We start from the raw sequence: 25325 nt of genomic DNA on the forward strand, positions 1-25325 counted from the left end.
TCTCTCTCTCTCTGTCTCTCTCCCCCCCCTCTCTGTCTCTCTCTCTCTCCCCTGTCTTTCTCCTACTACAACACCACCCAGAGCTGACGTCACCTGCAGACAGTCAGCTGTCAGCCTGCCTCACAGCGCCCTCTGGTGGAGACACAGCGCACATCACCCTCCTCTCCCCACGGAGCCGAGTCAGAGTTCAAGTATTACCTGTTGACACCAGGGGCGAAACTGAACTGACACACACACACGAAGGTGTTTCCCGCTCAGAACCTGAAGACGGGAGATGCGCATGTGAAAGGAAACACATTCAGTCTGGAGATGTTCTCTAAAAGCGTAACATGTACAACAGATCTGTGTACAATGTGCTCTGCTGAACACGGCTTTTCTCTCCGCGGTTCTGTCCCAAACAGCTTCTTTCAAACCCAGCCCTATGAGACGACATTGGTCATCTAGTTCTCACGCTCTCCTTTACAGTTTTTCCCATTGCTTTGGCTCATTTCACGAAACAGAAATGACATTCTCAAAACAACACGTGCAAACCTCCAAACCACTGGGCAGTTGTTCACAAACGATTGGAATTTTTCATTCCTTTAATCAAATGTGTACATCATCACCTGCACAATAGTTCACTCCACTGTCAAAATCTTTCAGGCACATAATACCATGAAAAACATCATGGTATATACTGTAATATGGATCTCTTGGATCAACTGGTTACAGTCATTGTCAGGTGCAACTAGAACTTTACTAAACAAGGGGACACATCCGATCACCAATCACACAGTAAGTTTAGTTAGCTGACAGGAGCTATCCAGGAGTATAAATGCTTCCATCAAATATATAGAGCTTGTCCCAGGCCAGCTCGGGGGCAACATCACCATGTGTGCTGACATTTCAGAGAATGGTGTAGTCACCCACATTCCCAGTCTTGGCCCATACAATACCCAGAAGCACCTGGTGTTCTTGGACCACCTGCACTCCGATCTTATCCCTCTACATGAGAGCGGTTTGGTAGGGCCTCACTTGCTTACATTTGTCATTGTGTGGGACAATGTAAGCTTCCACCGTGGCCCACTCATCAGGGTTCACTGCCCATCCAAGAATGCTTATGGTGCTCATCACCTTACTCCCCATTCCTCAATCCTATCGAGGGAGTTTTTTTCTGCATGTAGGTGGAGGGTCTATGAGCATTGGGCTCAAAACCAGAGGTCCCTGCTCCAGGCAATGGACGCTGCTTGTGATCATGTCACAGCAGATCAGTGTAGGGGATGGTTGCGGCATGCACAATGATTCTCTCCTGTTGCATCGCAAGGGAGAACATCAGATGTGATGTCGATGAAATCTGTGGCCAGACAGAAAGGACGTGAGGATGAGCAGGAAAGTGAGGACGACAACTAGTGAAACTCCAGCTTTGCTTTACTTTCTTACTGTATGTGTTGGTAGTGTAGGTTATACATAATGTTATGTTATGTTATGTTTTGATGTGCTTATTGTATGACATTATATTGTGCTGTACACATTTCATGTTACAGTAACCACAATGTATGGTAATTACAGTAACAATTTCCAAAGCAGTGTGAGTGCAGTATGTGATGTGAAACCTTGTAGGCTACTTTGAATTACTGTAATCTTTTTTCTGTTAGATACACATTTACATTTTAAATTTATTCATTTAGCAGACGCTTTTATCCAAAGCGACTTCCAAGAGAGAACTTTACAAAAGTGCATAAGGTCAATGATCATAAACAATGAGGTAGCCCCAAAAACATTGTGGGTAGCCAAAACATGAAGCATACATTGTGAAAAGCAAATAAGTGCCAATGGAAGAACATAGTTCTTGAAGGTGGAGGTGGAGAGGTGATTCCACCATTGGGCGGCCAGACAGGAGAAGAGCTTGGGTTGGGAGCGGGCACTCTTGAGAGGTGGGACCACCAGACGGTTGTCAGAAGAAGACCGTAGGTGGCGGGTGGGGGTGTAAGGCTGGAGGAGAGACTTGATGTTGTCGGGTGCAGTCCGTTCATCGCTCGGAAGGTCAGTACCAGGGTCTTGAATCTGATACGGGCCGTGATGGGAAGCCAGTGGAGGGAGATGAGGAGCGGGGTAACATGGAAGCGTCTGGGTAGATTGAAGACACATAGTATTCTGGAAAGAAAACATCTACTACAGTAACTGTAGCACAGTGCACATGAGGGATATTTTTAAGGTCCACTGCCATACTGACAAAACATCTAATCATTTTGACCTGCAGTGTTTACACAATGCCAAAGGGACTTTTCATTTTGGGGTCACTGACTATTTGTATGAGAAAAGGATTTAGTTTTGACTGATGAGTTGTCTGTTTTAGGAGAAAGATGACCCTTTGCGGGTGTGCCATGGTGTTTTGCTGAACCATCTAGGTTATTTTGGCAAATGTATTTAAAGCTTTGAGAATGTCCACTTTTTTCTCGAGAGATGGGCCAAATCAATCGAGAAGGAACTTTTCATTTTGGGGGCACTGACTATTTATATGAGAAAATGATTTGGTTTTGAAGCATGAGTTAACTGTTTTGGGTGAGATATGACCTTTTGAAGGTGATCTATGTATTTGTGCTGAACCATATAGGCTATTTTGTCAAATGCACTTAGAGCTTTGAGAATGTCATTTCTGTTTCAAGAATTGAGCCAAAGCAATGGAGAAAAACAGTAAATCACCACTATCCTCGCGTCATGTGTCGTTTACCGGCCGCGGGTCCGGTTAGTCACGGGGATAAACGCGGCTTAGGTAATAGGAGAGGTGAGTTAAGCTGTTAGAGAGTTTGGAGTCGGACTGAATCAGTCTCCTATTCCGGAAAATACCGAAGTTAAATCCGAGCGATGACTCATTAGAACGAGACGTTTGGCGAGAAGTCACTTATTTGAAAGGAGTGGCCGGGCGTCCGGTGCCGGGGGTGGGGCTAGAGCGAGAGGTGGCGACTTGTTGACTTTTGGAGGAGCGCACTGAGCTCGCGCCGCACCGAGAGACAGAAACGGGGAGTGAGGAAAGAACAAGTGACAAGGAAGGAAGTAAGAAATTCGCAGTATTGTTCTTTCATCTGAACGGATTCCCCCCCCTCCCGCTGTACTGCAACAGGTAAGAAACACTCCTTCTGATTCCGTACGGACGGAAAATGATGGTTGGTTGAACCTGGGTTCGAGTTAGCTTAGCTACGTGCTAAGTGCTGCACCTGGACAGGTGGGTGATGGTAGCTTCCTAAATCGCTGTCCGGGGTCGTGATCAAGCCCGGCACACAAACGCAAGACCTTGTGTGGAAAGACCTTCAGGATGAGTTCTGCTGTGATGTTATAATTGTGATGTTATAGCGTAGCATTATAATTGTGTCTTGGGTTGTTTAAAAACCTATATCGTGCTGACTGGTAGTGGGAAAGATGCGTACGTCACAAACTCCCCGGTTTCGGGACCCCCCCTAAACCCCCCCCCCCCCCCCACACACACACACACACACACGCACACACTTATACATACACACACAAATAGGCTATACACACACACCCCGATCGGTCGTGTAAGATATTTTATATATTTTGTAACTTTTTATATCTATTTTATATCTGACAGTACTGTTTAGCTCTTTAGTTATTGTTTAGCTCCTTAGTATTAGACTTTTTATTTTATTTATACGTTCAACTTAAAAAAAAAGAAATTATGATCCGTATATGTTTATTGTATGCACCTTCCTGCCACAGTAAATTTCGTGTTTGTGAAAACTTTAAAAAACAAATTCTGATGATAATAAGAGGGCCCGTCTAGTGCATGTGAGTAATACAAACAGGAAACACGCGGATGTAGTTAGGTCAAACACACACACACACACACACACACACACACTCACACACACACACACACACACACACACAAACACACTGAAGATTGAAATGGCTCACTGTGTAGACAGTATATACACAGTAAATATATATACATATATCATGCAAAGACTGAGACTCCGTAGATACACTGTGTATTTATACAGTATACACATTAGATAGCAGACACAGTGTGGGTCAGGGGTCAGGGGTAGGTTATGGTGTGGAGAGAGAGGAAGAGAGAGGAAGAGAGAGGAAGTTAATTATTCACATTCTGTTAGTTATCAACTAATTGAGCACCTTGTCTGTCTGCCCCATAGTCACCACAGACTGCCTGTGTGTGGCCTGTGTGTGAGCCTGAGTGTGTGAGTGTGTGTGAGTGTGTGTGTCACATGTTGAAATTAAATGGTTTTCTCAATAAATCTCTTTAAACAAAAGTCCTCTCTCTACACCCTCTCCTTCTCTCTTCTCTCCCTCTCCCCCCTCCCTCCCCTTGTATTCCTCCCCCTCTCCCTCTCTCTTCTCTCCCCCTCCCCCCTCCCTCCCCTTGTATTCCTCTCCCTCTCTCTTCTCTCCCCCTCCCCCCCTCCCTCCCCTTGTATTCCTCCCCCTCTCCCCCTCTCTTCTCTCCCCCCTCCCCCCCCTCCCTCCCCTTGTATTCCTCCCCCTCTCCCTCTCTCTTCTCTCCCCCTCCCCCTCTCCCTCCCCTAGTATTCTCCCCCTCCTCTTCTCTTGGGTACTCATTGGTTGTAATGATGAAGTCAGGTCAACAAATATATAAACAAACAAATGTATTTTTATAAAATGTCTATCTCTCTGTCACACACACACACAGAGGGACCTGTCAGGTGTGAGTTGTTCAGGAGTGCAGGAATGGGTGTGTGTGTGTGTTCTCAGAAGGAATGTCTACTGTGTAAGTGTAGGTGTGTCTGCTTCTCTCTCAGGTTACTGAAATCTCCCACTGTCAGGTCCTACTTCCTGATGTGGATTACCTGTGTGTGTGTGTGTGTGTGTGTGTGTGTGTGTGTGTGTGTGTGTGTGTGTGTGTGTGTGTGTGTGTGTGTGTGTGTGTGTGTGTGTGTGTGTGTGTGTGTGTGTGAGTGAGTGAGTGAGAGTCTGTGTTATCTGAGAGAGAGAGAAGAAAACAAGTAGTTTGTCTTATCGATTGTGTTGACTCTCCCCTTCCCTCCAGGTATCTGGAAACACAGGTGGCACACACACACACACACAGATTCATGACTTTCTGTTCAACCAGTACTGCTGCCTCTCCCCCCCCTCTCTCTAGCTTGTAAAGACTGGTTCCTGTAGTTAACATACCAAGCGTCCTAATTGATCCTTGTGTGTTTGTGTGTGTGTGTGTGTTTGCAGGTGTTTGTGAAGCAGATGATCCCTGACCACAACAGAGAATCAGTAAACCTCTGGATCCTTCTGATTGGCCAAAGACGCTATTCCAGTCAGCTGATTGGCCAGAAGACACATTTTAAGGCTCCTGACCAGTGAGGTGTGAGCGGGGGGCGATGGCTGCCTCAGAGTTGATGCTTGACGACCAGGACAGTGACAGGGCTCACCTGGAAGTCTCCATCACCATGGAACCCCTCCCACCCCGCCATGCGTCGCCAACGGCAACCCCCAGCGCCCCGCTGTGGCGGCAGCGGAGACCAACCACACCCCCGACGACGGCGGGCGCAGCGGGAAGCGTAACCACGGCGACCGTCTGCCTGGCCGTCTGATTGGCCAGCTGCAGCGCTGCCTGAGGAAACGCCACGACTACGTCAAGATCGCCCTGCCGGGGGGGCGGGCCCGCGGTTGCCACGGGAATGGTGGAAGACAGGGGTGGCGTTTGTGTACGCAACCTTTAACCTTGTCCTGACCACTGTGGTCATCACCGTGGTGCACGAGCGCGTTCCAGACAAGACCGTCAGCCCGCCGTTACCGGACAAGTTTTTTGACTACGTGGACCGGGTGCCCTGGGCCTTTACGGTCACCGAGGTCAACGGGCTCATCCTCATGGCCCTCTGGTTCATCCAGTGGCTGTTCCTCAAACACAAGTACGCTCTTGTCCTGCACTACTGGCTACTGGGGTTCTACTGGGTAATAAGGGGTTCTACTGGGTAATAAGGAGTTCTACTGGGTAATAAGGGGTTCTACTGGGTAATAAGGAGTTCTACTGGGTAATAAGGGGTTAATAAGGTGACGATTGGCCCTGCTGACCTCTGACCCCGCCCCCCAGGTCCATCATTGGCCGCAGGTGTTTCTTCCTGATAGGAACTCTTTACCTGTATCGCTGTGTCACCATGTACATCACCACCCTGCCTGTCCCTGGCAAGCACATGACCTGCGCCCCCAAGGTACGCACACACACACTCCTACAGACACATGCACACACACACCCCTACACACACACACCATGTTGTGACAGTCCCCTCTCCCCCCAGCTGTACGGGGACTCAGAGGGCATGGTGTGGCGGATTCTGGGGCTGGTGGCCGGGGCGGGCTCTCCATAACGGGGGGGCGCCTGATGTGTGGAGACTTCCTGTACAGCGGACACACCATCATGCTCACCCTGGCTTACCTGTTTATCAAGGAGTGTAAGGAGCACACACACACCTAACACACACAACTAACACACACACACCTAACACACACACCTAACACACATGACTAACACACACACACCTAACACACACACCTAACACACACACCTAACACACACACCTAACACACACACACCTAACACACACACACCTAACACACACACCTAACACACACACACCTAACACACACACACACCTAACACACACACCTAACACACACAACTAACACACACACACCTAACACACACACCTAACACACACACCATCATGCTCACCCTGGCTTACCTGTTTATCATGGAGTTTAAGAAACTCACGTGTGTTTTGTGTTTTCATGTATGTGGGCCTAAGACACACTGATACACACACACACACAAGACAGACGCTCACACACAGTCACATGATCGTGGTTGTTTACGTGTGTTTAGACTCCCCCCCCTCCATGTGGTGGTACCAGTGGCTCTGCTGGTTGCTAAGCGCCGTGGGCGTGGTCTGTATCCTGATTGGTCACGAGCACTACAGCATTGACGTAGTCATCGCTTACTTCATCACCTCCAGACTCTTCTGGTGGTACCACACATGGCCCACACACAGTATACACACACACCTCTCTCACAAGCACACACAGGTACACACCTCACACACACAGGTACACACACACCTCACACACACACACACACACTCACCCCAGACACACACACACACACACCTCTCTCACAAGCACACACAGGTACACCACACACACCTCACACACACACACCTCTCACACACACACACCTCACACACACACACACCTCACACACATGTCTCACACTCCCCATGTCTGGCTGTTCTCTCTCCCCAGGGTCTACGTGGTGTTCCTAACAACTACCTCTCTAGAACCTGGTGGAATCCTGTGTTTAACTTCCTGGAGAAGAATGTTCTAGAAGCAGTTCCTGCACGTTCTCCTGGCCCATCTCACTGCGCTCCCTCTGCCCTCACCCCCCCTGCCGACACTACGCCATGGTGCACAGCAGAGGAGAGGAGTGAGGAGGAGGGGAGGAGGAGGAGGAGGAGGGGGAGAGGAGGAGGAGGAGAGGAGGAGAGGAGGAGGGGAGAGGAGATCCCTTCCACCATCTCTCCCCCTCCTCAACCGCCTGCATCATCTCTTCTCCCTCCCTCTCTTTCCCCATGCCCTGACGGACCAATGGAAAACTGCGTTACTACTTCCCTACTACTTCCCCCCTTTCCCTTGATGGACCAATAGGAAACAGTCTTACATCCCCCCTTCCCTGATGGACCAATAGGAGACTGAGCCAGACTGAGCAGAAGGGAAGGGATGTAGTTGTTGTTGACATCACACACTGTTCCTGAAGCCGTACTCTACAGCTGTTTATTAGTATTTAATTCCTTGTTGACTGTATTAACACTGTTCTTCGTTTTGATAATAAATCCCTTATTTCTACTCCTGTGATTGGTGGAGGGGCACTCAGAGGGGGAGGAGGAGGGCAAGAGGGGAGGGAGGAGGAGGAGGGGGAGAGGGGAGGGAGGAGGGGGGAGAGGGGAGGGAGGAGGAGAGGAGGGGAGGGAGGAGGAGGAGGGGGGGGAGAGGAGGAGGAGGGAGGGAGGAGGAAGAAAAGAGAGAAGGAGTGAGAGATACTGGCTCTGTCCTCATCACTGTCCATCCAGAGGGAAGAGGTGTGTGTGTGTGTGACAGAGACAGAGAGAGACAGAGGTGAGTTGGCGTCCAGTCTTGACAGTTCTGGTGTCTGTTCTGTAACTATGTATCTATCTAACTATAACACAACTCATCTCCATGACAACCTGGAGACACTGGAGACAACATAACACAGAAGAGGGGGGGAGGGAGGGGGGTAGAGATAAACAGAGAGAGAGAGAGCAACAGAAGGGCTTTTTATTTGTGTGCTCTATGTTACTGTGTGCTCTATGTTACTTGGTCTCTCATCTTCACATTCTGACTAAAAGTTTCTGAATTGTCATAAGTTCCCATCCAGCCGCGGCGCTGCCCGTCACGCTCATGAACGCGAAACCTCCACCAATGAGAGGCTAGCGCGAAGGGAGCGGTTATTTTGCCATCGCGTGCAAGACAACTCTCCCAAACCTTACGTAACAACGATAGACATATTAAATGTATAGACGCGTCTTCTGTTCACCGGGTTTTGCAGCTTAATCATGGTTTGGTTTGGGAAGATAGCTCGACTGCACTTGGCTGCTCTCCGCTGCTCTCCGCCGCTCTACAGACCGTGTCTCCGCTCCGCTCTACGGTAAATTCAGATTTTTTCTCAGATTTATCCTTTGTTTCTGTAGCCTAATTTCATTTCATTTCCTGTCGCGCGGTTTGATTCATTGTCCACCGCGCAGTTAAACTAAATCAAGTACATTCCTCATAAATCCAAACCGCACGCGGTAATTCCTTCCTCAAACTATTACATTTTCCCCCGAACTTCCATTTCCGCAATTTTGTGGAGAAGACCTGACTTGCGCGAGAGGGTCGCGGTGTTGCTGTGGTGGAAGGCAGACCGGGGAAAGCGGGACTTAGGTCTGGGCTGAAAGTTCTGGAAGGTTCTCTTGCGTCAAGGCGCCGTTATTGATTGACTGATTAATTGATGTGTTCCAAGCGCGTGTCCCGGTGTGTTTGAACGGTGATGTGAAGAGAAGGATTAGTCCCGAGGAACGGAAAATATCCTGTTCGAGCTCGAGGGCTTCCCTCCTCCCAGTTACAGGCTGTAGTACTTTACACTACTCTGTTTATCCATGTGTGTGTGTATGTATATGTTTGTGTATGATGCGTGTACATATCTGTGTGTATGGTGTGTGTGTGTGTGTGTATGGTGTGTGTGTGTATGGTGTGTGTGTGTGTGTGTCCCAGGCCAGACTTTGGTGTTTGCAGGCGTCTCCCGTTCTGTACTACAGCACTCTACCTCCCTCTGCTGGTGAGAGAGAGTACTGCACCCAACACACCATACACACAGACACATATACCCACTATACACACACAGAAACATATACACCACGTCACAACACCACTAACTAACCCTGATCCTGTCGTATACATGGTGCTGTGTGTATCATCACTATGAACCACTACATACTGCATAAACAAACTAAAACACACTGTGTCCTCATATAGAGCATCATCACCATGGCTGAGATCATTTCTGTCCACCCTCCCTCTCTTCTCATATATATACAGTATATATATACATGTCCTCACATATGCAATATGTACATACAGTACATCATGTTATTCCATCATCAGACACTTGTATCCAAAGTTATGTACAGACAGTGCATGTGAAAGTACAGCAGGAGTTCAAGGATCAGAAGTGTTCAGACTTCTGACTGTTTGGTGGTCGGTTGAGGAACGGTGTAAAATAAGATGTTTTACCGTCTCCCCCAGACCTGAGCGTGCACTACAAACATGGCCGCCCCACCCTGTCCCTCCCCCTCCCCTCCCGCCAGGAGCGATGTCACTTCCTGCTCCGCCCGTTGCTAATGAGCGTTGATGACTTCTTGTCTGACATCCAGAAGGAGGATCCTGGAGTGACGACTGCTGCTGTCCTCACCTCTGGTACACACACACACCACACACACCACACACACACACCACACACACACCACACACACACCACACACACACCACACACCACACACACACACACACACCACACACACACACACCACACACACACCCCACACACACACCACACACACACACACCACACACACACCCCACACACACACCACACACACACACACCACACACACACACCACACACACATACACTGGTACAAACACAATGTCAAATTGTCTCTCTCCCCCTCCCCTCCCCTCCCCTCCCCTCCCCTCCCCTCCCCTCCCCTCCCCTCCCCTCCCCTCCCCTCCCCTCCCCTCCCTCCCTCCCTCCCTCCCTCCCTCCCTCCCTCCCTCCGTCCGTCCGTCCCTCCCTCCCCTCCCTCCCTCCCTCCCTCCCTCCCTCCCTCCCCTCCCCTCCCCTCCCTCCCTCCCTCCCTCCCTCCCTCCCTCCCTCCCTCTCCAGAAGGAGGAAAGGTTTCCTCTAGCACCTCCATGGACACGGTGCTGAAACAGAACTTCCTGCTGCAGCTCAACAGCACTGTGTACACCGTCCACTCTGCTGGGGGAGGTATGGAGGGGGGGGGGGGGGAGGGGGGGAGGGAGAGATATAGTGAGTGATGGAGGGAAAGAGAGTGACAGAGAGAGATGAAGAGAGGAGAGATGGATGGGAGGAAGAAAGCAAGAAAGTAAGAGAAAAGTGTGTCTGACTTTGTTACTCTGAACCCCTTCCTCCCCTCCCCTCCCTCTCCTCCTCCTCCCTTCCCCCTCCCATCCCCCTCCTCCTCCCTCCCCTCTCCTCCTCCCCCTCGCATCCCTCTCCTCCTCCCCTCCCCCTCCCATCCCCCTCCTCCTCCCTCTCCTCCTCCCTCCCCTCTCCTCCCTCTCTCCTCCTCCCTCCCCTCTCCCCCTCCCCTCCCCCCCAGACTGCCATGAGCATGTGACCATGCAGAAGACCTGAAGGAGCTGGTGTTGATGCTGCACTGTGCTCTCCAGCTGCCTGGTCACCAGCTCCACACACACTCTCAGCTGCAGCAGCGCAGACACACACTCACACAGGAGCTGGCCCCTCTGGAGCAGGTACACACACACCACACACACACACACACACACACACACACACACACACCACACACACACACACACACATACACACACACACACCACACACACACTTTCACAACAACCATTTCGTCTCAGAGACTAACGGTGTGTGTGTGTGTGTGTGTCAGGTGCGGGCCCAGTTGGCGAGGGAGGCGGAGGTCTCATGCATCGCGTGTTACGTGGGCGGGGCTTGCGTTCCTCTCTCTGCAGGGAGGATTCCTGGCCTACCTCACCTGGTGGGAGGAGGGAGGGAGGGACAGTCAGACCAGACTGCTTCTACACCACAGTGTTCTTGATCACTGATATGTGTGTTTAACCCTAACCCCAGGTTTGTGTTTGCGTGGGACGTGATGGAGCCAGTCACCTACTTCCTCACCTACGCCACCAGCATGGGCTTCCTGGGGTACTACGTACTCACCAAGCAGGTGTGTGTGTCCACTACGTACTCACCAAGCAGGTGTGTGTGTCCACTACGTACTCACCAAGCAGGTGTGTGTGTCCACTACGTACTCACCAAGCAGGTGTGTGTGTCCACTACGTACTCACCAAGCAGGTGTGTGTGTGTGGATGCTTGGAGTAGAATATTTATATTTGTATGTTTTTTGTCTGTGTGTGCGTCTGTGTGTGTGTGTCAGGACCTGGTTTATCCTGACGCTAAAGATCGTCAGTTTCTACACTTTTTCTACAAGAGGGCAGCAAAAAAGCACTTCGATGTTCACCAATACAACCTGCTGAGGAAGGAGCTGGCTATGGTATGACCCTTACACACACACACATATACACACACACACACACACATACACACACACGCTCCTAACACTAACTGTGTGTGTGTGTGTGTGTAGGTTGAGAGCGATCTGAAGCGTTTAAGAAATCCTCTTGAGCTGAAGATACCAGTGGACCAGATCCAGGCCCACAACTGAAGACACGCACACACACACATTTATTCATTTAGCAGACGCTTTTATCCAATGCGACCTTCCAAGAGAGAGCTTTACAAAAAAGCACACACACGTGCGCATGCATTATCTGGTCTGTTCTGTGTCTGTTTAGATAAACTAAACTACTTCCTGGATGTTGTGTTGCCTTCTGTCCTTATTCAGATACATCAGCCAGAAGCTGTTCATCATTCAGAGACACACACACACACACCACACACAAACACACAAACACCACACACACCAAATAGAGAGAAAAAATAAGCCATCTCTTTATTGCATTCTTTAAGGCAACTGTTTATAAATTCCAATTCTGAGTACAATGTTGTCTTACAGACATACATGGACCATAGAAGTTCCTCACTGTCTCTCTCTCGCCCCTCCTCCCCCCTCCTCTAGAGGGCTCCCTGATGGCTCCTCCCCCCTCATGGCTCCTCCCCCACGTGGCTCCTCCCCCCTCCTCTAGAGGTATCTGGTGATGGCATCCCAGCCAGTGATTCCTCGTATCCACTCAAAGTAATGAGCCACCTGAGAGGAGAGGAGAGGAGAGAGAGGGGTGAGAGAGAGAGAGAGAGAGAGAGGGGGGGTGAGAGAGGGAGGGAGTTAGAGGAGAGAGAGGGGTGAGAGAGAGGGTTAGAGGAGAGAGAGAGGGGGGGTGAGAGAGGGAGGGAGTTAGAGGAGAGAGAGGGGTGAGAGAGAGGGTTAGAGGAGAGGAGGGAGGGAGAGGGAGTTATAGGAGAGAGAGGGGTGAGAGAGGGGGGTGAGAAGGGGAGGGAGGGAGAGAGAGGGAGTTAGAGGAGAGAGAGGAGGGGAGGTGAGATTGTTACCTGTGTGCCGAGATGAACACAAGGTAACTTCAGTAGATTTTTCTGGTATCAATACTGTACTTCACTATTTATTTTTCAGACAACGTTTTACTTTACGAAAGGTTAAAAAAATATATTTTGTAAAAAAGTTTTGAAAGGTTGAAAAAACATTTGCGAAAAAAAGTTGAGATTTTTTCTTTTTTAAACGTGAAGCTTTTTGTGACTTTTTTTTAAAGGCTGAAAACATATTTTAGAATTTTTTTTTGAAAGGTTGAAAAAACATTAGTAAAAAAAGGTTCCTGACTTATTTCCTTTAACTTGAGTGAAAAAGTGTAGTCGGTATTTCAACTTTCACCAGTCGTTTTAAACATGAGTATCTGTACTTCTACTGAGTGAAAGATGTGCGTACTTTTGTACCTGTGTGTAGACTTCAAAGAGGAGAGAGAGGTGAGTGTTAGAGAGTGTGCAGAGATGGGAAGTAACAAAGTACAAATACTTACTGTACTTAAGTAGATCTTTCTGGTATCAGTACTTACTGTACTTTACTTCACTATTTACCTTTAAAAATATGAAACTTTTTTTGTCGGTGTGGAAAAAAGTTTCCCCAAAAAGTTAGAAAAAAAGTTTCACAAAAGTTTTCGCAAAGAATTATCCTCCAAATAAAAAAAATATATTAAAAAAATATATTAAAAAAATATATTAAAAAAATATATTAAAAAAATATATTAAAAAAATATATTAAAAAAATATATTAAAAAAATATATTAAAAAAATATATTAAAAAAATATATTAAAAAAAAAAGTTTCAAAAAAAGTTTCAAAAAACGTACTTTTGACATCTCAAAGAATTATCCTCCAAATAAAAAAAGAATATAAAAAAAAGGTTAAAAAAAAGGTTAAAAAAAAGGTTCAAAAAAAGGTTCAAAAAAAGGTTCAAAAAAAGGTTCAAAACAAGTTTCAAAACAAGTTTCAAAACAAGTTTCAAAAAATGTACTTTTGACATCTCTGCCTGTGTGTAGACCCCAGAGAGGAGAGAGAGAGGGAGGGAAGGGAGAGTGTTACCTGTGTGTAGACTCCAGGGAAGCCAACTGCTCCACACTTTTCCCCCCAGGAGACGATGCCCCACAGGTAGGACACTCCCAGACTGTCCTCACACACCAGGGGGCCCCCAGAGTCCCCCTGACAGGAGTCCACGTCCCCGTCCAGGTCCCCTGGGGGGGGCAGTTTAGTTATTCAGGAGGAGACAGGGAGAGAGAGGGAGGTAGAGGAGAGAGGGAGGTAGAGCAGGTAGAGAGAGGTAGAGGAGAGATGGAGGGAGAGGAAAGAGAGAGGGGGTAGAGATCTCCTACCTGCACACATCATCCCAGGTTTGAAGCGATCCTTGTAGTATTTCTCACAGTTAGGAATCAGGGACACATTAGCCCACAGCAGCTCGTTAGCTGATTTTCCCTCTAAACACACACACAGACAAAACAGAAAATATAAACACAGTTGGGGAAGACAGACAGGTACATAGACTGACAGACAGACAGACAGACAGACAGACAGACAGACAGACAGGTACATAGACTGACTGACTGACTGACAAACAGACAGACAGACAGGTACATAGACTGACTGACTGACTGACTGACTGACTGACAGACAGACAGACAGATAGGCAGACAGACTGACAGACAGACAGACAGACAGACAGACAGGTACATAGACTGACTGACTGACTGACTGACTGACTGACTGACAAACAGACAGACAGACAGACAGACAGACAGGTACATAGACTGACTGACTGACAAACAGACAGACAGACAGACAGACAGGCACCTTTGTCGCGGCCCCAGCCAGAGATGCTGCAGGTGTGGTTTGGCTGGAACAGCTGCTGGCTCCAGGGGACACACACAGCGCTCACAGCAGGGTTCTGCTCCAGACACTTCTCCTCAAATGGAAGCTTCTTCAGCTCGATCAGCGCTATGTCGTTCTCATAGGTCCCAGAGTCAAACCTACACACGCGCACACACACATGTACATACAGACACACACACACATGTACATACAGACACACACATGTACATACAGACACACACATGTACATACAGACACACACGCGCACACAGACATGTACATACAGACACACACACACACATGTACATACAGACACACACACACACATGTACATACAGACACACACACGCACACACACATGTACATACAGACACACACACACATGTTCATACAGACACAGGCAGTAGGACAATAGAAATGTACCAGGTCCGGGATAATGTTAGATTACAGTCTGAGGGTCAAGGGTTAGGGTTAGGGTCAGGGGTTAAGGGTCATTACTTGTAGTGGATGTGGATCTCCTTGACAGGATTAGGGTCAGGGTTAAGGGTTAGGGTCAGGGGTTAAGGGTCATTACTTGTAGTGGATGTGGATCTCCTTGACAGGATTAGGGTCAGGGTTAAGGGTTAGGGTCAGGGGTTAAGGGTCATTACTTGTAGTGGATGTGGATCTCCTTGACAGGAACGATGTCTGTGGTTCCCTGAGGGGATCTCTTCTTCCACACAGAGAACTTCACCATGAAGTTGTTGGGTCTAGGCCTGAGTACACACACACAGTGAGGACACAGCACCCTCCCAGGTACACACACACCTGACACAGTGGGGACACAGCACCCTCCCAGGTACACACACACACACCTGACACAGTGAGCAGCAGTAAGGACCCAGCACCCTCCCAGGTACACACACACCTGACACAGTGAGCAGCAGTAAGGACCCAGCACCCTCCCAGGTACACACACACCTGACACAGTGAGCAGCAGTAAGGACCCAGCACCCTCCCAGGTATGCTCCTCCACAGTCGACCTTGCCGTTGTCCTCAATGGCCACCTGCCACTGGATCTGGGTCTGCAACCCAGCAGGGGAGTGAGTGTGAATGTGTGTGAGTATGTGTGTGTGTGTGTATGTGTGTGTGTATGTGTGTGTGTGTGTGTCCTACTGGCTTGGCTGGGACTCCTCCCACGACCCGTTTGCGTCTGGTCCTGGAGTCCTCCTCCTTCGTCACCATGGTGAGGTTGGGTCGTCCACACTGCAGGGTCATCAAGGTCTGCTTCGCAATCTGGATCTCTGATACACACACACACACACACACATGGACACACACACACACACAGGATCAGTGTCAGGTATTGAGCTCCAAGCAGAGATTTTCAGATACTCACCGTTCCTGGGAGAGATGAAATTCTTTTCAATGACTGAAAGACAGAAAATATCATGATTAGGGTTAGAAAACATCCGTTTTAGTTTGTGTGTTTGCTCATCTTTGGTGTTGGGTACCTGGATGGTGTGTGTGTGTGTGTGTCAGTGTTGGGTACCTGGATGGTGTGTGTGTGTGCCAGTGTTGGGTACCTGGATGGTGTGTGTGTGTCAGTGTTGGGTACCTTGATGGTGTGTGTGTGTGTGTGTCAGTGTTGGGTACCTGGATGGTGTGTGTGTGTGCCAGTGTTGGGTACCTGGTGTGTGTGTGTGTGTGTCAGTGTTGGGTACCTGGATGGTGTGTGTGTGTGTCAGTGTTGGGTACCTCCGGTCTCCTGACGGGACTCGTCCACTCCGTCCAGACAGTCCTGCACGCCGTCTCCCACCGCCTCCCTGGACACACAAACACCTGACGGGCAGCGGAACGCATCGCCTCTGCACTCTGCTCAGGAGAGAGGAGGAGGGAGGAGGAGCGGAGAGGGGATGAGAGAGGATGAGAGGGGATGAGGAGATGAGGGGATGAGGGCAGAGGAGATGAGAGGATGAGGAGATGAGGAGATGAGAGAGGATGAGAGGGGATGAGGAGATGAGGGGATGAGGGCAGAGGAGATGAGAGGATGAGGAGATGAGAGAGGATGAGGGGAGAGGAGATGAGAGAGGATGAGGATGAGGAGATGAGGGGATGAGGGAATGAGGGAATGAGGGGAGAGGAGATGAGAGAGGATGAGGGGATGAGGAGATGAGGATATGAGGGGATGAGGGGATGAGGGGATGAGGGGAGGCAGGAAGACCTACGTTGGCAGCACATCTCGTCGCTGAGGTCTCCACAGTCGTCCACCCCGTCACACGCCCTCTCCGTCTCCACACACTTCCTGTTCACACAGAGGAACCCTGCACACGCCTCCTCTGCAGGGGCCAATCAGGGACAGGGAACAGTTACAAACAACCAATAGGATTTGCTCATATTGGGGACCAGCAAGACGGTAGGAGACTAGGTTGCGACCTTTTGTCTGATTGTAGCAGGTCGCCGTGGCAACCCTGTCGCCGTGGGCGACGGGCCTCAGGCCGGAGAAGGAACACTCGGCCAAGGAGTTCTCGTAACCCTGACAACGCACACTGAGGCAGCGGTACGGCTTGTCGTCCATGGAGATGGAGTCATAACTCTCAGACCCTGCAAGACGAGCACCCCTACACACACACACACACACACACACACCACACACACATTAGTGGGTACGCTGTACTATTGGGTATGTGTGTGGTATTTGTGTGTGTGTACTTACAGCTTGTCCCCCCTCTGGTCTCTACAGATGACATTTGCAGCAGCTGTGTTCCAGCCCTCCTCACATACCAGCAGGGCTCCAGATCCAGGCAGGTCCAGTCCCACCTGGCCCTGCTGGCCCAGGGACGAGCTGAACACCTGGCTCTCTGGAGGGGGAGAGGCAGGTACTACAACTAGCACACCTGTGATGTCATTAGGTACTACAACTAGCACACCTGTGATGTCATCAGGTACTACAACTAGCACACCTGTGATGTCATCAGGTAGTACAACTACCACACCTGTGATGTCATCAGGTACTACAACTACCACACCTGTGATGTCATCAGGTACTACAACTGCCACAGCTGTGATGTCATCAGGTACTACAACTACCACACCTGTGATGTCATCAGGTACTACAACTGCCACAGCTGTGATGTCATCAGGTACTACAACTACCACACCTGTGATGTCATCAGGTAGTACAACTGCCACAGCTGTGATGTCATCAGGTACTACAACTACCACACCTGTGATGTCATCAGGTAGTACAACTACCACAGCTGTGATGTCATCAGGTACTACAACCATAGATATATATAAAGGGTAGATGTCTCGTCCGCGTTGCCAGACAACAGAGTCGAACGTCTGCACATGGCGGCCATCTTGCTACAGTCAACTCGCTCACCCATAACATTGTGTTGGTGCTACATGTACTTTTTAAATGACCATAACTTGCTCAATTTTCAACCGATTTTTAAACGGTTTGGTTTGTTATCAACGTCAGAGATGCCGTTATGCCACTGCATACTTATGAATATTTTATTTTTATTTTTTTATAGAATAGAAGTATGCAGTGGGGGATAATTGATGTCATAATTGATTGTGTCTAACAAAAGTGTGATGTATTAATAAGGGGGCGGTCTTACCGGTACACTTCTTTGCAAAGTGGGACATGAAGGGCTTCTTGCTGTCACAGGACACCGCCATCACCTGGCAGTAGGAGGAATAGCGCCTCCCGTTCAGACCACACACAAACGCCTGCTCCTCCGACGGACACTGGTACGGTATCTTACACACACACCTGCAGGGTGGACATGGGTGAGCCGGTATGCACACACACACACAGTCTTACACTCTCAATTCCACACACACACACACACACACACACACACACACACACACACACACACACTGTCTCACTGACACACACACACACACTCTCTCTCTCAGCCCTGCGCCTCACATGCCCTTCAGGCAGCGTTCCCATGGTGAGCAGAAGGTGTGGCTGCAGGTGTGTCGGGTCAGGTTCCTGCCCAGGCACAGGGGGGGGGCCCACCATGCTGTCCTGGCGGGGCAGGGGGGCCTGGGTGGGGGCCTGGGTGGGGGCCTGGGTGGGGACCTTCCTGGGGGGAAGGTTCGGGACCCTGCTCTGCTCCTGGGAGGTAGGTAGCTGCAGGGTCAGAGGTCACACATTTTACTTTTATAGACTGAATCTGTTTGTGCAGAGCGTGTGTGTGTGTGGATAGTATGTGTTTGTTGATAGTAGTGTGTGTGTGTGGTACAACTCACCGAGGTGGTGTGTGTGAGGAGGAGAGCCAGTAGCAGCAGAAGTGTCTCCTGTATCCGTGACGACCTCATGATGTCTCCTCACAATACGTCCTCTCTGATGGACCACCAGTTACACGCTGCTCTCTCTCTGATGGACCACCAGTTACACGCTGCTCTCTCTGCTGGACCACCAGTTACACGCTGCTCTCTCTCTGATGGACCACCAGTTACACGCTGCTCTCTCTCTGATGGACCACCAGTTACACGCTGCTCTCTCTGCTGGACCACCAGTTACACGCTGCTCTCTCTGATGGACCACCAGTTACACGCTGCTCTCTCTCTGCTGGACCACCAGTTACACGCTGCTCTCTCTCTGCTGGACCACCAGTTACACGCTGCTCTCTCTGCTCTCACCTCTCTCTTCTCCTCCTGAATTTTTTCTCCCCCTTTTTCTCTGCTCTCTCTGCTCTCTCTTCTCCTCCTGTGTCACTCTTCTCTCACCTCTCTCTACTTCTCTTAGTTCTCTCTCTTCTCCCACTGCTCTCTCTACTCTCTCTGGTCTCTCTGGTCGTCCTCTCCTCTGTGTCCACTACAGACCAGGTCTCTTGTTAATCAGTAGCTGCTTGTGTCTACAGTGTCTGCCCTCTCACCTGCAGTTTATCGACATCACTGCTCCTGCCAGTAAGTCAGCAGGGGACTTTCATCACAAGCAAATACACCGACCATCTCTGTGTGTGTGTTATTATGTATGGTAAAGTGTGTGTGTGTGTGTGTTAGTGTGATAGGATGGTGCAACATCTGAATGGATTTTAACAAAAGAAGACTGAAGGAGTCTAATGCAAAAATACATCATGCAGTATTATATGTATGTATATACATAGCCTTCATATATCCATATGAATGCATATATATTCTGAAAATGTATGTATTCAGAAAAACAGAGTAGTATGTGAACAGTCTACAGGTATGTATGTGTTTGTGTATTCAGAGCAAGAAACAGACGTATTAATCTCATGTGTTTATTGCTATCGCCAGTCACACAGAGAGAACACATCGAGTCCTGTATACAGACTATATATAGTTAGAGAACACATCGAGTCCTTTATACAGACTATATATAGTTAGAGTCCATGGATGACAGCTTCCTCTGCAGAACGAGCGGTCACAAACACTGTTCCTCCATGACGTACACGCCTGCCTCCCCATCCTCGCTGCTGGTTTATGGTTTTGTGCGTTTGATCTAACTCTAACTGTATGGAGATATAGAACACCTTTATTATTACTATAATTAGCTGTAATGAATGTCCTGCAAATAATGTATCTCCATTCAGCTAGCTAGGTGTCAACAGTAGTTAGGTATAGCTAGATATCGACAGTAGCTAGCTAGGTGTCGACAGTAGCTAGCTAACGTTAGGTGTCGACGGTAGTTAGCTAGGTATCGACAGTAGCTAGCTAGTTATCGACGGTACCTAGTTGACTTCCTATGGCTTAACCCCTTAACAAGTACACACCTTCATTAAAGCTGACTGTTCTACAAGCTGGTTCCAGAACTCTTGACTTTTCTACAAGTGGTTCTAAAACGTATTGTGACTGACAGAAGGAAGGAGAGCTGTGTTCTAAAAAATATAGGCTATGTGTGTTTAGACTCTGGACAAGGGGGAGTTACCCTAGTCCTGGTGATTGCACAACCCACATCTCAGCTTAAGACAAGATACACACACCCACGCATGTACACACACACACACACATACACACACAGAGCAAGGCAACTGGTTGGTTTCTGCATGGAGTGTATATTACCCCTTTATACAGCTGGGTTCATCTACTCTGACCTTGCTGCTTTACTAACATGTCCTGGAGGCTGGAGGTACCATGCACACACACACTCACACACACACACTAACCCTCACACACACACTCACCATCACACACACACACATTCACTCATACATACTTACACTCACACTCACATACATAGGCTACATACACAAGCACACGTACAAACATTCACAAGCGCACATTATTGCATTGTCATTTTGAGCTCTCTAACCATGAAGCAAAGAAGGCCTAACTAGGCCACAGGCAGGACACACACACAGTCAAATATTTGGTCTAAATTACAAAGACATGTATGTACATTAAAATGTAACCTATGATTGGTCCAAAAGAAGACAGACTGTGGTTGCCAGGTTGGAAGGTATGACCCTGTACCTGGGACCTGTAGTGTTGAGGAGACGGATTGTGGTGAGAACAGCCACCAGGGTCAACTCTGCCATGCTGCCTCTACACCAGCAGGTGGTGCTATGGAGTACCGTCAGACAGAACAGGCCATTACGTTAAAAACGGTCTCATTCATAACACACATCACCTGCTCCTCTGGGCCTAGACAAACGCCAAGGAGTGTGGTTGCCAGGTTTGGTGTGTAACCCTCTGCAATAGACCCAGGGGCAGAGTGACCTAGACAAACGGCAGGGAGAGTGAAGGACAGGTGTTGGTTACGGAGAATGTATTGCTTATATATCAGTGGTTCAGTAAAGGCTGACGACGATTGGATGCTGCACATATGGTAGCAAGAGAGTGTCTGGGGTGTGTGTGTGTGTGTGCGTGTGTGTTTAAGTGTCTAAGCCATTGTTGGTGACAAGGCTGAGTATTTAGTTCTCCGAGACCAAAATCTAAAATACACCACAGGCTTCATGTTGTTTGTGGAGGTCTTCTTCTGTGGTAAACCTCCCCATGGGTTTATGAATAGAAGTCTTCTTCTGTGGTAACGTTCACAGGTTTTGTATGAATACAGGTCTTCTTCTGTGGTAGCCTTCAATGGTTTATATGGGAATGAGGTCTTCTTCTGTGGTAGCCTGTAGTGGTTGTGCATGTGTCCAGGTCTTGTTCTGTGGTGTGGTACTGGATCTCAGGGGGTGCTGATGGGAGATCCTTTGAGGCTGTTGAGGGCAGCGTGGATCCGGAAGTGCAGGCGTGACTCCATGGAGTAATCCTTGTAGTTGAGCCTGGGAATACACACACAAACCAGACACACACACACACCAGACACACACACACACCTAGATTACTTAAAAGCTTCCAGGGTGCTAGGTATGTGTCCCAGTCCTCTGTGTGTGTGTTTGTGTGGCGTACTTAGCGTTCTCGATGAAGCGCTGGGCCTTGGGGAAGTCTCCCTGCAGCTTGTAGAGCAGACCCAGCTCATACAGGGAGAAGGGCACCAGGTAGTGATCATACCTGATGCGACGCTCACTGCAGGACAGAGGACGGTCTGGTGTGAGTGTGTGTGAGTGTGTGTGTGAGTGTGTGTCTGGTGTGAGTGTGTGTGTGTGAGTTACCTGGAGAGCACCTGAGTGAAGCAGAGCTCGGCCTGCAGAAGTCTGCCCAGGTGTTTGAGACACAGCCCCTTCAGCATCTGCAGCAGACACTGGTCATCTGGGAGGTACTCTGAAGGACCTGGGGGAGGGGAGCATGTGTGTGTGTGTGTGTGTGAGAGTATGGTATGTGTATGTATGTGATGTGTACGTGGTGACGTCCTGTGTGTGTGTGTGTGTGTACATACTAGGGTCATCTTGTAGTTGCTGCTCGGCCGTTTCTATGGTGATGAGAAGACTCTCTGAGGCATCAGCTCTCTTCCCCACGATGGTGAAACCATTCCACACATACATCATCTCCTGCACACACACACACACAGTTAGTAGTGAGTGTGTTTGTAGTGTGTGTGTGTGAGTGTGTGTGTGTTAGTCTCACCAGTGCTGGCACCACCAATTTGACAGGGCTCGAGGAGTTGTAGCGGCGGGACTTCCTGATAGCGAACTTCTCAGTGGGGATCGACTTCCCAGCTAGCCGCTGTTTCAGACCCTCCACCTGTCTGCACACACAATATGCACACACTGTTATAAGACGGTATAAGGTGTTACAAGGTGTTATAAGGCACAGTGATCATGCGTTGCAATCAGTAATAAGGTGTTATAAGACAATATAAGCAGTAATGTAGGAGTTATAAGTAGTAATACAAGGTTATAAAGAGTAATATGCAGGATTTTGTGTTATAAGGCGTTATGAGCAGTAATAAGTTGTTATAAGCAGTAATAAGGTGTTATAAGCAGTAATAAGGTGTTATAAGCAGTAATAGCGTGTTATAAGCAGTAATAGGGTGTTATAAGCTGTAATAAGGGGTTTCCTAACCTGAAGAGTTCCACAACGTTCTCTCCCGTCTTCTGTACCTCCTCTTCAGGAAGCATGCTGAGGATGGCAGCTTTCTGGTACACGTAGATAGCCTGCACACACACACACACACACAGTGGATAAATGCTTGAGAGTGAGTGTATTGTGTGTGTGTGTGTGTGTGTGTGTGTACCTTGGACCAGCGGCTCTCCCTGCAGAGGAGGTCGGCGTAGCGGTAGGCCTCCAGCCAGTCCTGCTGGTAGGAGTAGGCCCACATCAGCTCCCAGTAGCACAGGTGGTGGATCTGCCTCCACTGCTGCTGGGACTGGATGCACTCCTGCAGCTTGGCCTGTGCCTAGGGCACAGGGTTACACAGGGTTACACTGGGGCACAGGGTTACACATGGTTACACTGGGGCACACTGGGTTACACTGGGGCACAAGGTTACACAGGGTTACACTGGGGCACAGGGTTACACTGGGTTACACTGGGGCACACTGGGTTACACTGGGGCACACATGGTTACACAGGGTTACACTGGGGCACAGGGTTACACTGGGTTACACTGGGGCACAGGGTTACACTGGGGCACAGGGTTACACTGGGGCACAGGGTTACACTGGGTTACACTGGGGCACACAGGGTTACACTGGGGCACACAGGGTTACACTGGGGCACAGGGTTACACTGGGGCACACTGGGGCACACTGCGTTACACTGGGGCACAGGGTTACACTGGGGCACACTGCGTTACACTGGGGCACAGGGTTACAAGGGTTAGAGAGGGGTTATGGAGGGTTAGAGAGGGGTTATGGAGGGTTAGAGAGGGTTATAGAGGGGGAAGAGGGGTTCTAGAAAGTGAGGTAGGGGTAGGGGAAGAGGGAGACCCACCTTTTCAAAGTTCCCCCTGAGCACAGCGATGCGAGCAGAGTAGAACAGGATGATCGAACCCTGGAGGAGACACACACGTCACAACACAACACATGGTGTGTGTGTGTGGGGTGTGTGTGTGTGGGGTGTGTGTGTGGGGTGTGTGTGTAGGGTGTGTGTGTGTGTGGGGTGTGTGTGTGTGCGGACTCACGTTAGGATACCTGTCCAGGTACGGCTCCAGCAGAGCCTCAGCCTCCACTAAGTTCCCTTCTCCTGTCCCTGAAACACACCATCACACAGGGTTAGGTGTGTGTGTGTGTGTGTGTGTAGGGTTAGGTGTGTATGTGTGTGTGTAGGGCTAGGCGTGTGTGTGTGTAGGGTTAGGTGTGTATGTGTGTTGTACCCAGTATGAGGCTGGTGTAGGTGTGTGTGTGTAGGGTTAGGCGTGTGTGTGTGTGTGTAGGGTTAGGCGTGTGTGTGTGTGTGTGTGTAGGGTTAGGCGTGTGTGTGTGTGCGTAGGGTTAGGTGTGTACCCAGTATGAGGGTGACATAGGTGTGGTAGAACAGCAGGGTCAGAACACAGAGGATGGCTCTTAGACTGTGGCTGTTCGCTCCTTCAGACAGCTGGGCCAGGCCGAAGCTCTACAACACACACACACACACACACTGTCAAGGTGGTAATGTTGCACCCTGCCTGCTGGCTGGTAAATAGAGAGCGTTCCTTGACTCTGACCAGTAATACTGTTAGAACTGCTGCAGTGCTTTCTACATGTACTGTTAGTAGAGGAGAGAGAGGGGGGGGGGGAGAGAGAGAGAGAGAGAGAGAGAGAGAGAGAGAGGGGGGAGAGAGAGAGAGGGGGGGGAAGAGAGAGAGAGAGAGAGAGAGAGAGAGAGGGGGGGAGAGAGAGAGAGGGGGGGGGAGAGCGAGAGAGAGAGAGAGAGAGAGAGAGAGGGGGGGGGGGGGAGAGAGAGAGAGAGAGAGAGACAGAGAGAGGGGAGAGAGACATAGACAGAGAGTAGGGACTGACTCTGTTTCCAGAGAAGCCGATGAACTCCAGCAACCGGAGAATCCTCTGAGGAAGAAGAGACAACATCTGAGAGAGGAGAGAGGGGGAGGAGAGGGGGAGGAGAGGGGGAAGAGAGGGGGGAGGAGAGGGGGGAGGAGAGGGGAAAGAAGGTGGAGGAGAGGAAAGCAGGGCATAACATTTTTTACAAACATTTTATCAATCGATATCATGCACAAGTATCTTTGTCTCAAACACACGCTTACCAAAACACACATACACACTCACGAGATTGAAAGATCCGATGCCCAGTTTGACTCCACCCTCAAACTGTGTGAACGAATCAGTGTTGGCTCCCAGCTCCTGACTGGCCG

At 49.4% G+C, this 25325-nt stretch overlaps 3 protein-coding genes and 1 pseudogene across 3 annotated transcripts; 2 read left to right on the plus strand and 2 right to left on the minus strand.

Moving 5' to 3' along the window:
- Positions 1–2976: 2976 nt before the first annotated feature.
- Positions 2977–7466, plus strand: sgms2b (sphingomyelin synthase 2b). Its single transcript, XM_067261423.1, is given in 10 exon segments — positions 2977–3100; positions 5200–5418; positions 5421–5618; positions 5621–5879; positions 6062–6179; positions 6267–6315; positions 6318–6419; positions 6851–7050; positions 7267–7360; positions 7363–7466. Coding segments are annotated over 9 exon segments (1179 nt in total). The 5' UTR covers positions 2977–3100; positions 5200–5348; the 3' UTR covers positions 7452–7466.
- A 1019-nt stretch (positions 7467–8485) lies between these two features.
- Positions 8486–12175, plus strand: LOC136967702 (calcium uniporter protein, mitochondrial-like; annotated as a pseudogene).
- A 308-nt stretch (positions 12176–12483) lies between these two features.
- On the minus strand, positions 12484–19455 carry cfi (complement factor I). Its single transcript, XM_067261433.1, is given in 16 exon segments — positions 12484–12566; positions 13907–14055; positions 14194–14295; positions 14669–14844; positions 15337–15441; positions 15647–15750; positions 15842–15969; positions 16065–16097; positions 16424–16540; positions 16894–17004; positions 17102–17286; positions 17382–17526; positions 18292–18446; positions 18609–18694; positions 18696–18815; positions 18935–19455. Coding segments are annotated over 16 exon segments (1851 nt in total). The 5' UTR covers positions 19004–19455; the 3' UTR covers positions 12484–12500.
- Positions 19456–19918: 463 nt separating this feature from the next.
- On the minus strand, positions 19919–25319 carry LOC136967762 (tetratricopeptide repeat protein 39B). The gene is made up of 12 exons (XM_067261688.1): positions 25240–25319; positions 24976–25041; positions 24481–24589; positions 24159–24226; positions 23969–24028; positions 23271–23432; positions 23099–23190; positions 22661–22781; positions 22473–22584; positions 22249–22366; positions 22046–22162; positions 19919–21918 (listed from the first exon to the last, which is right to left on the minus strand). Exons 2-12 carry the CDS (start codon positions 25039–25041, stop codon positions 21822–21824), a joined length of 1122 nt encoding a protein of 373 aa, XP_067117789.1. The 5' UTR covers positions 25240–25319; the 3' UTR covers positions 19919–21821.
- Between the last annotated feature and the right edge of the window lie 6 nt (positions 25320–25325).

This window comes from Osmerus mordax, chromosome 23 (assembly GCF_038355195.1).
Source record: "Osmerus mordax isolate fOsmMor3 chromosome 23, fOsmMor3.pri, whole genome shotgun sequence".
NCBI lineage: Eukaryota > Metazoa > Chordata > Actinopteri > Osmeriformes > Osmeridae > Osmerus > Osmerus mordax.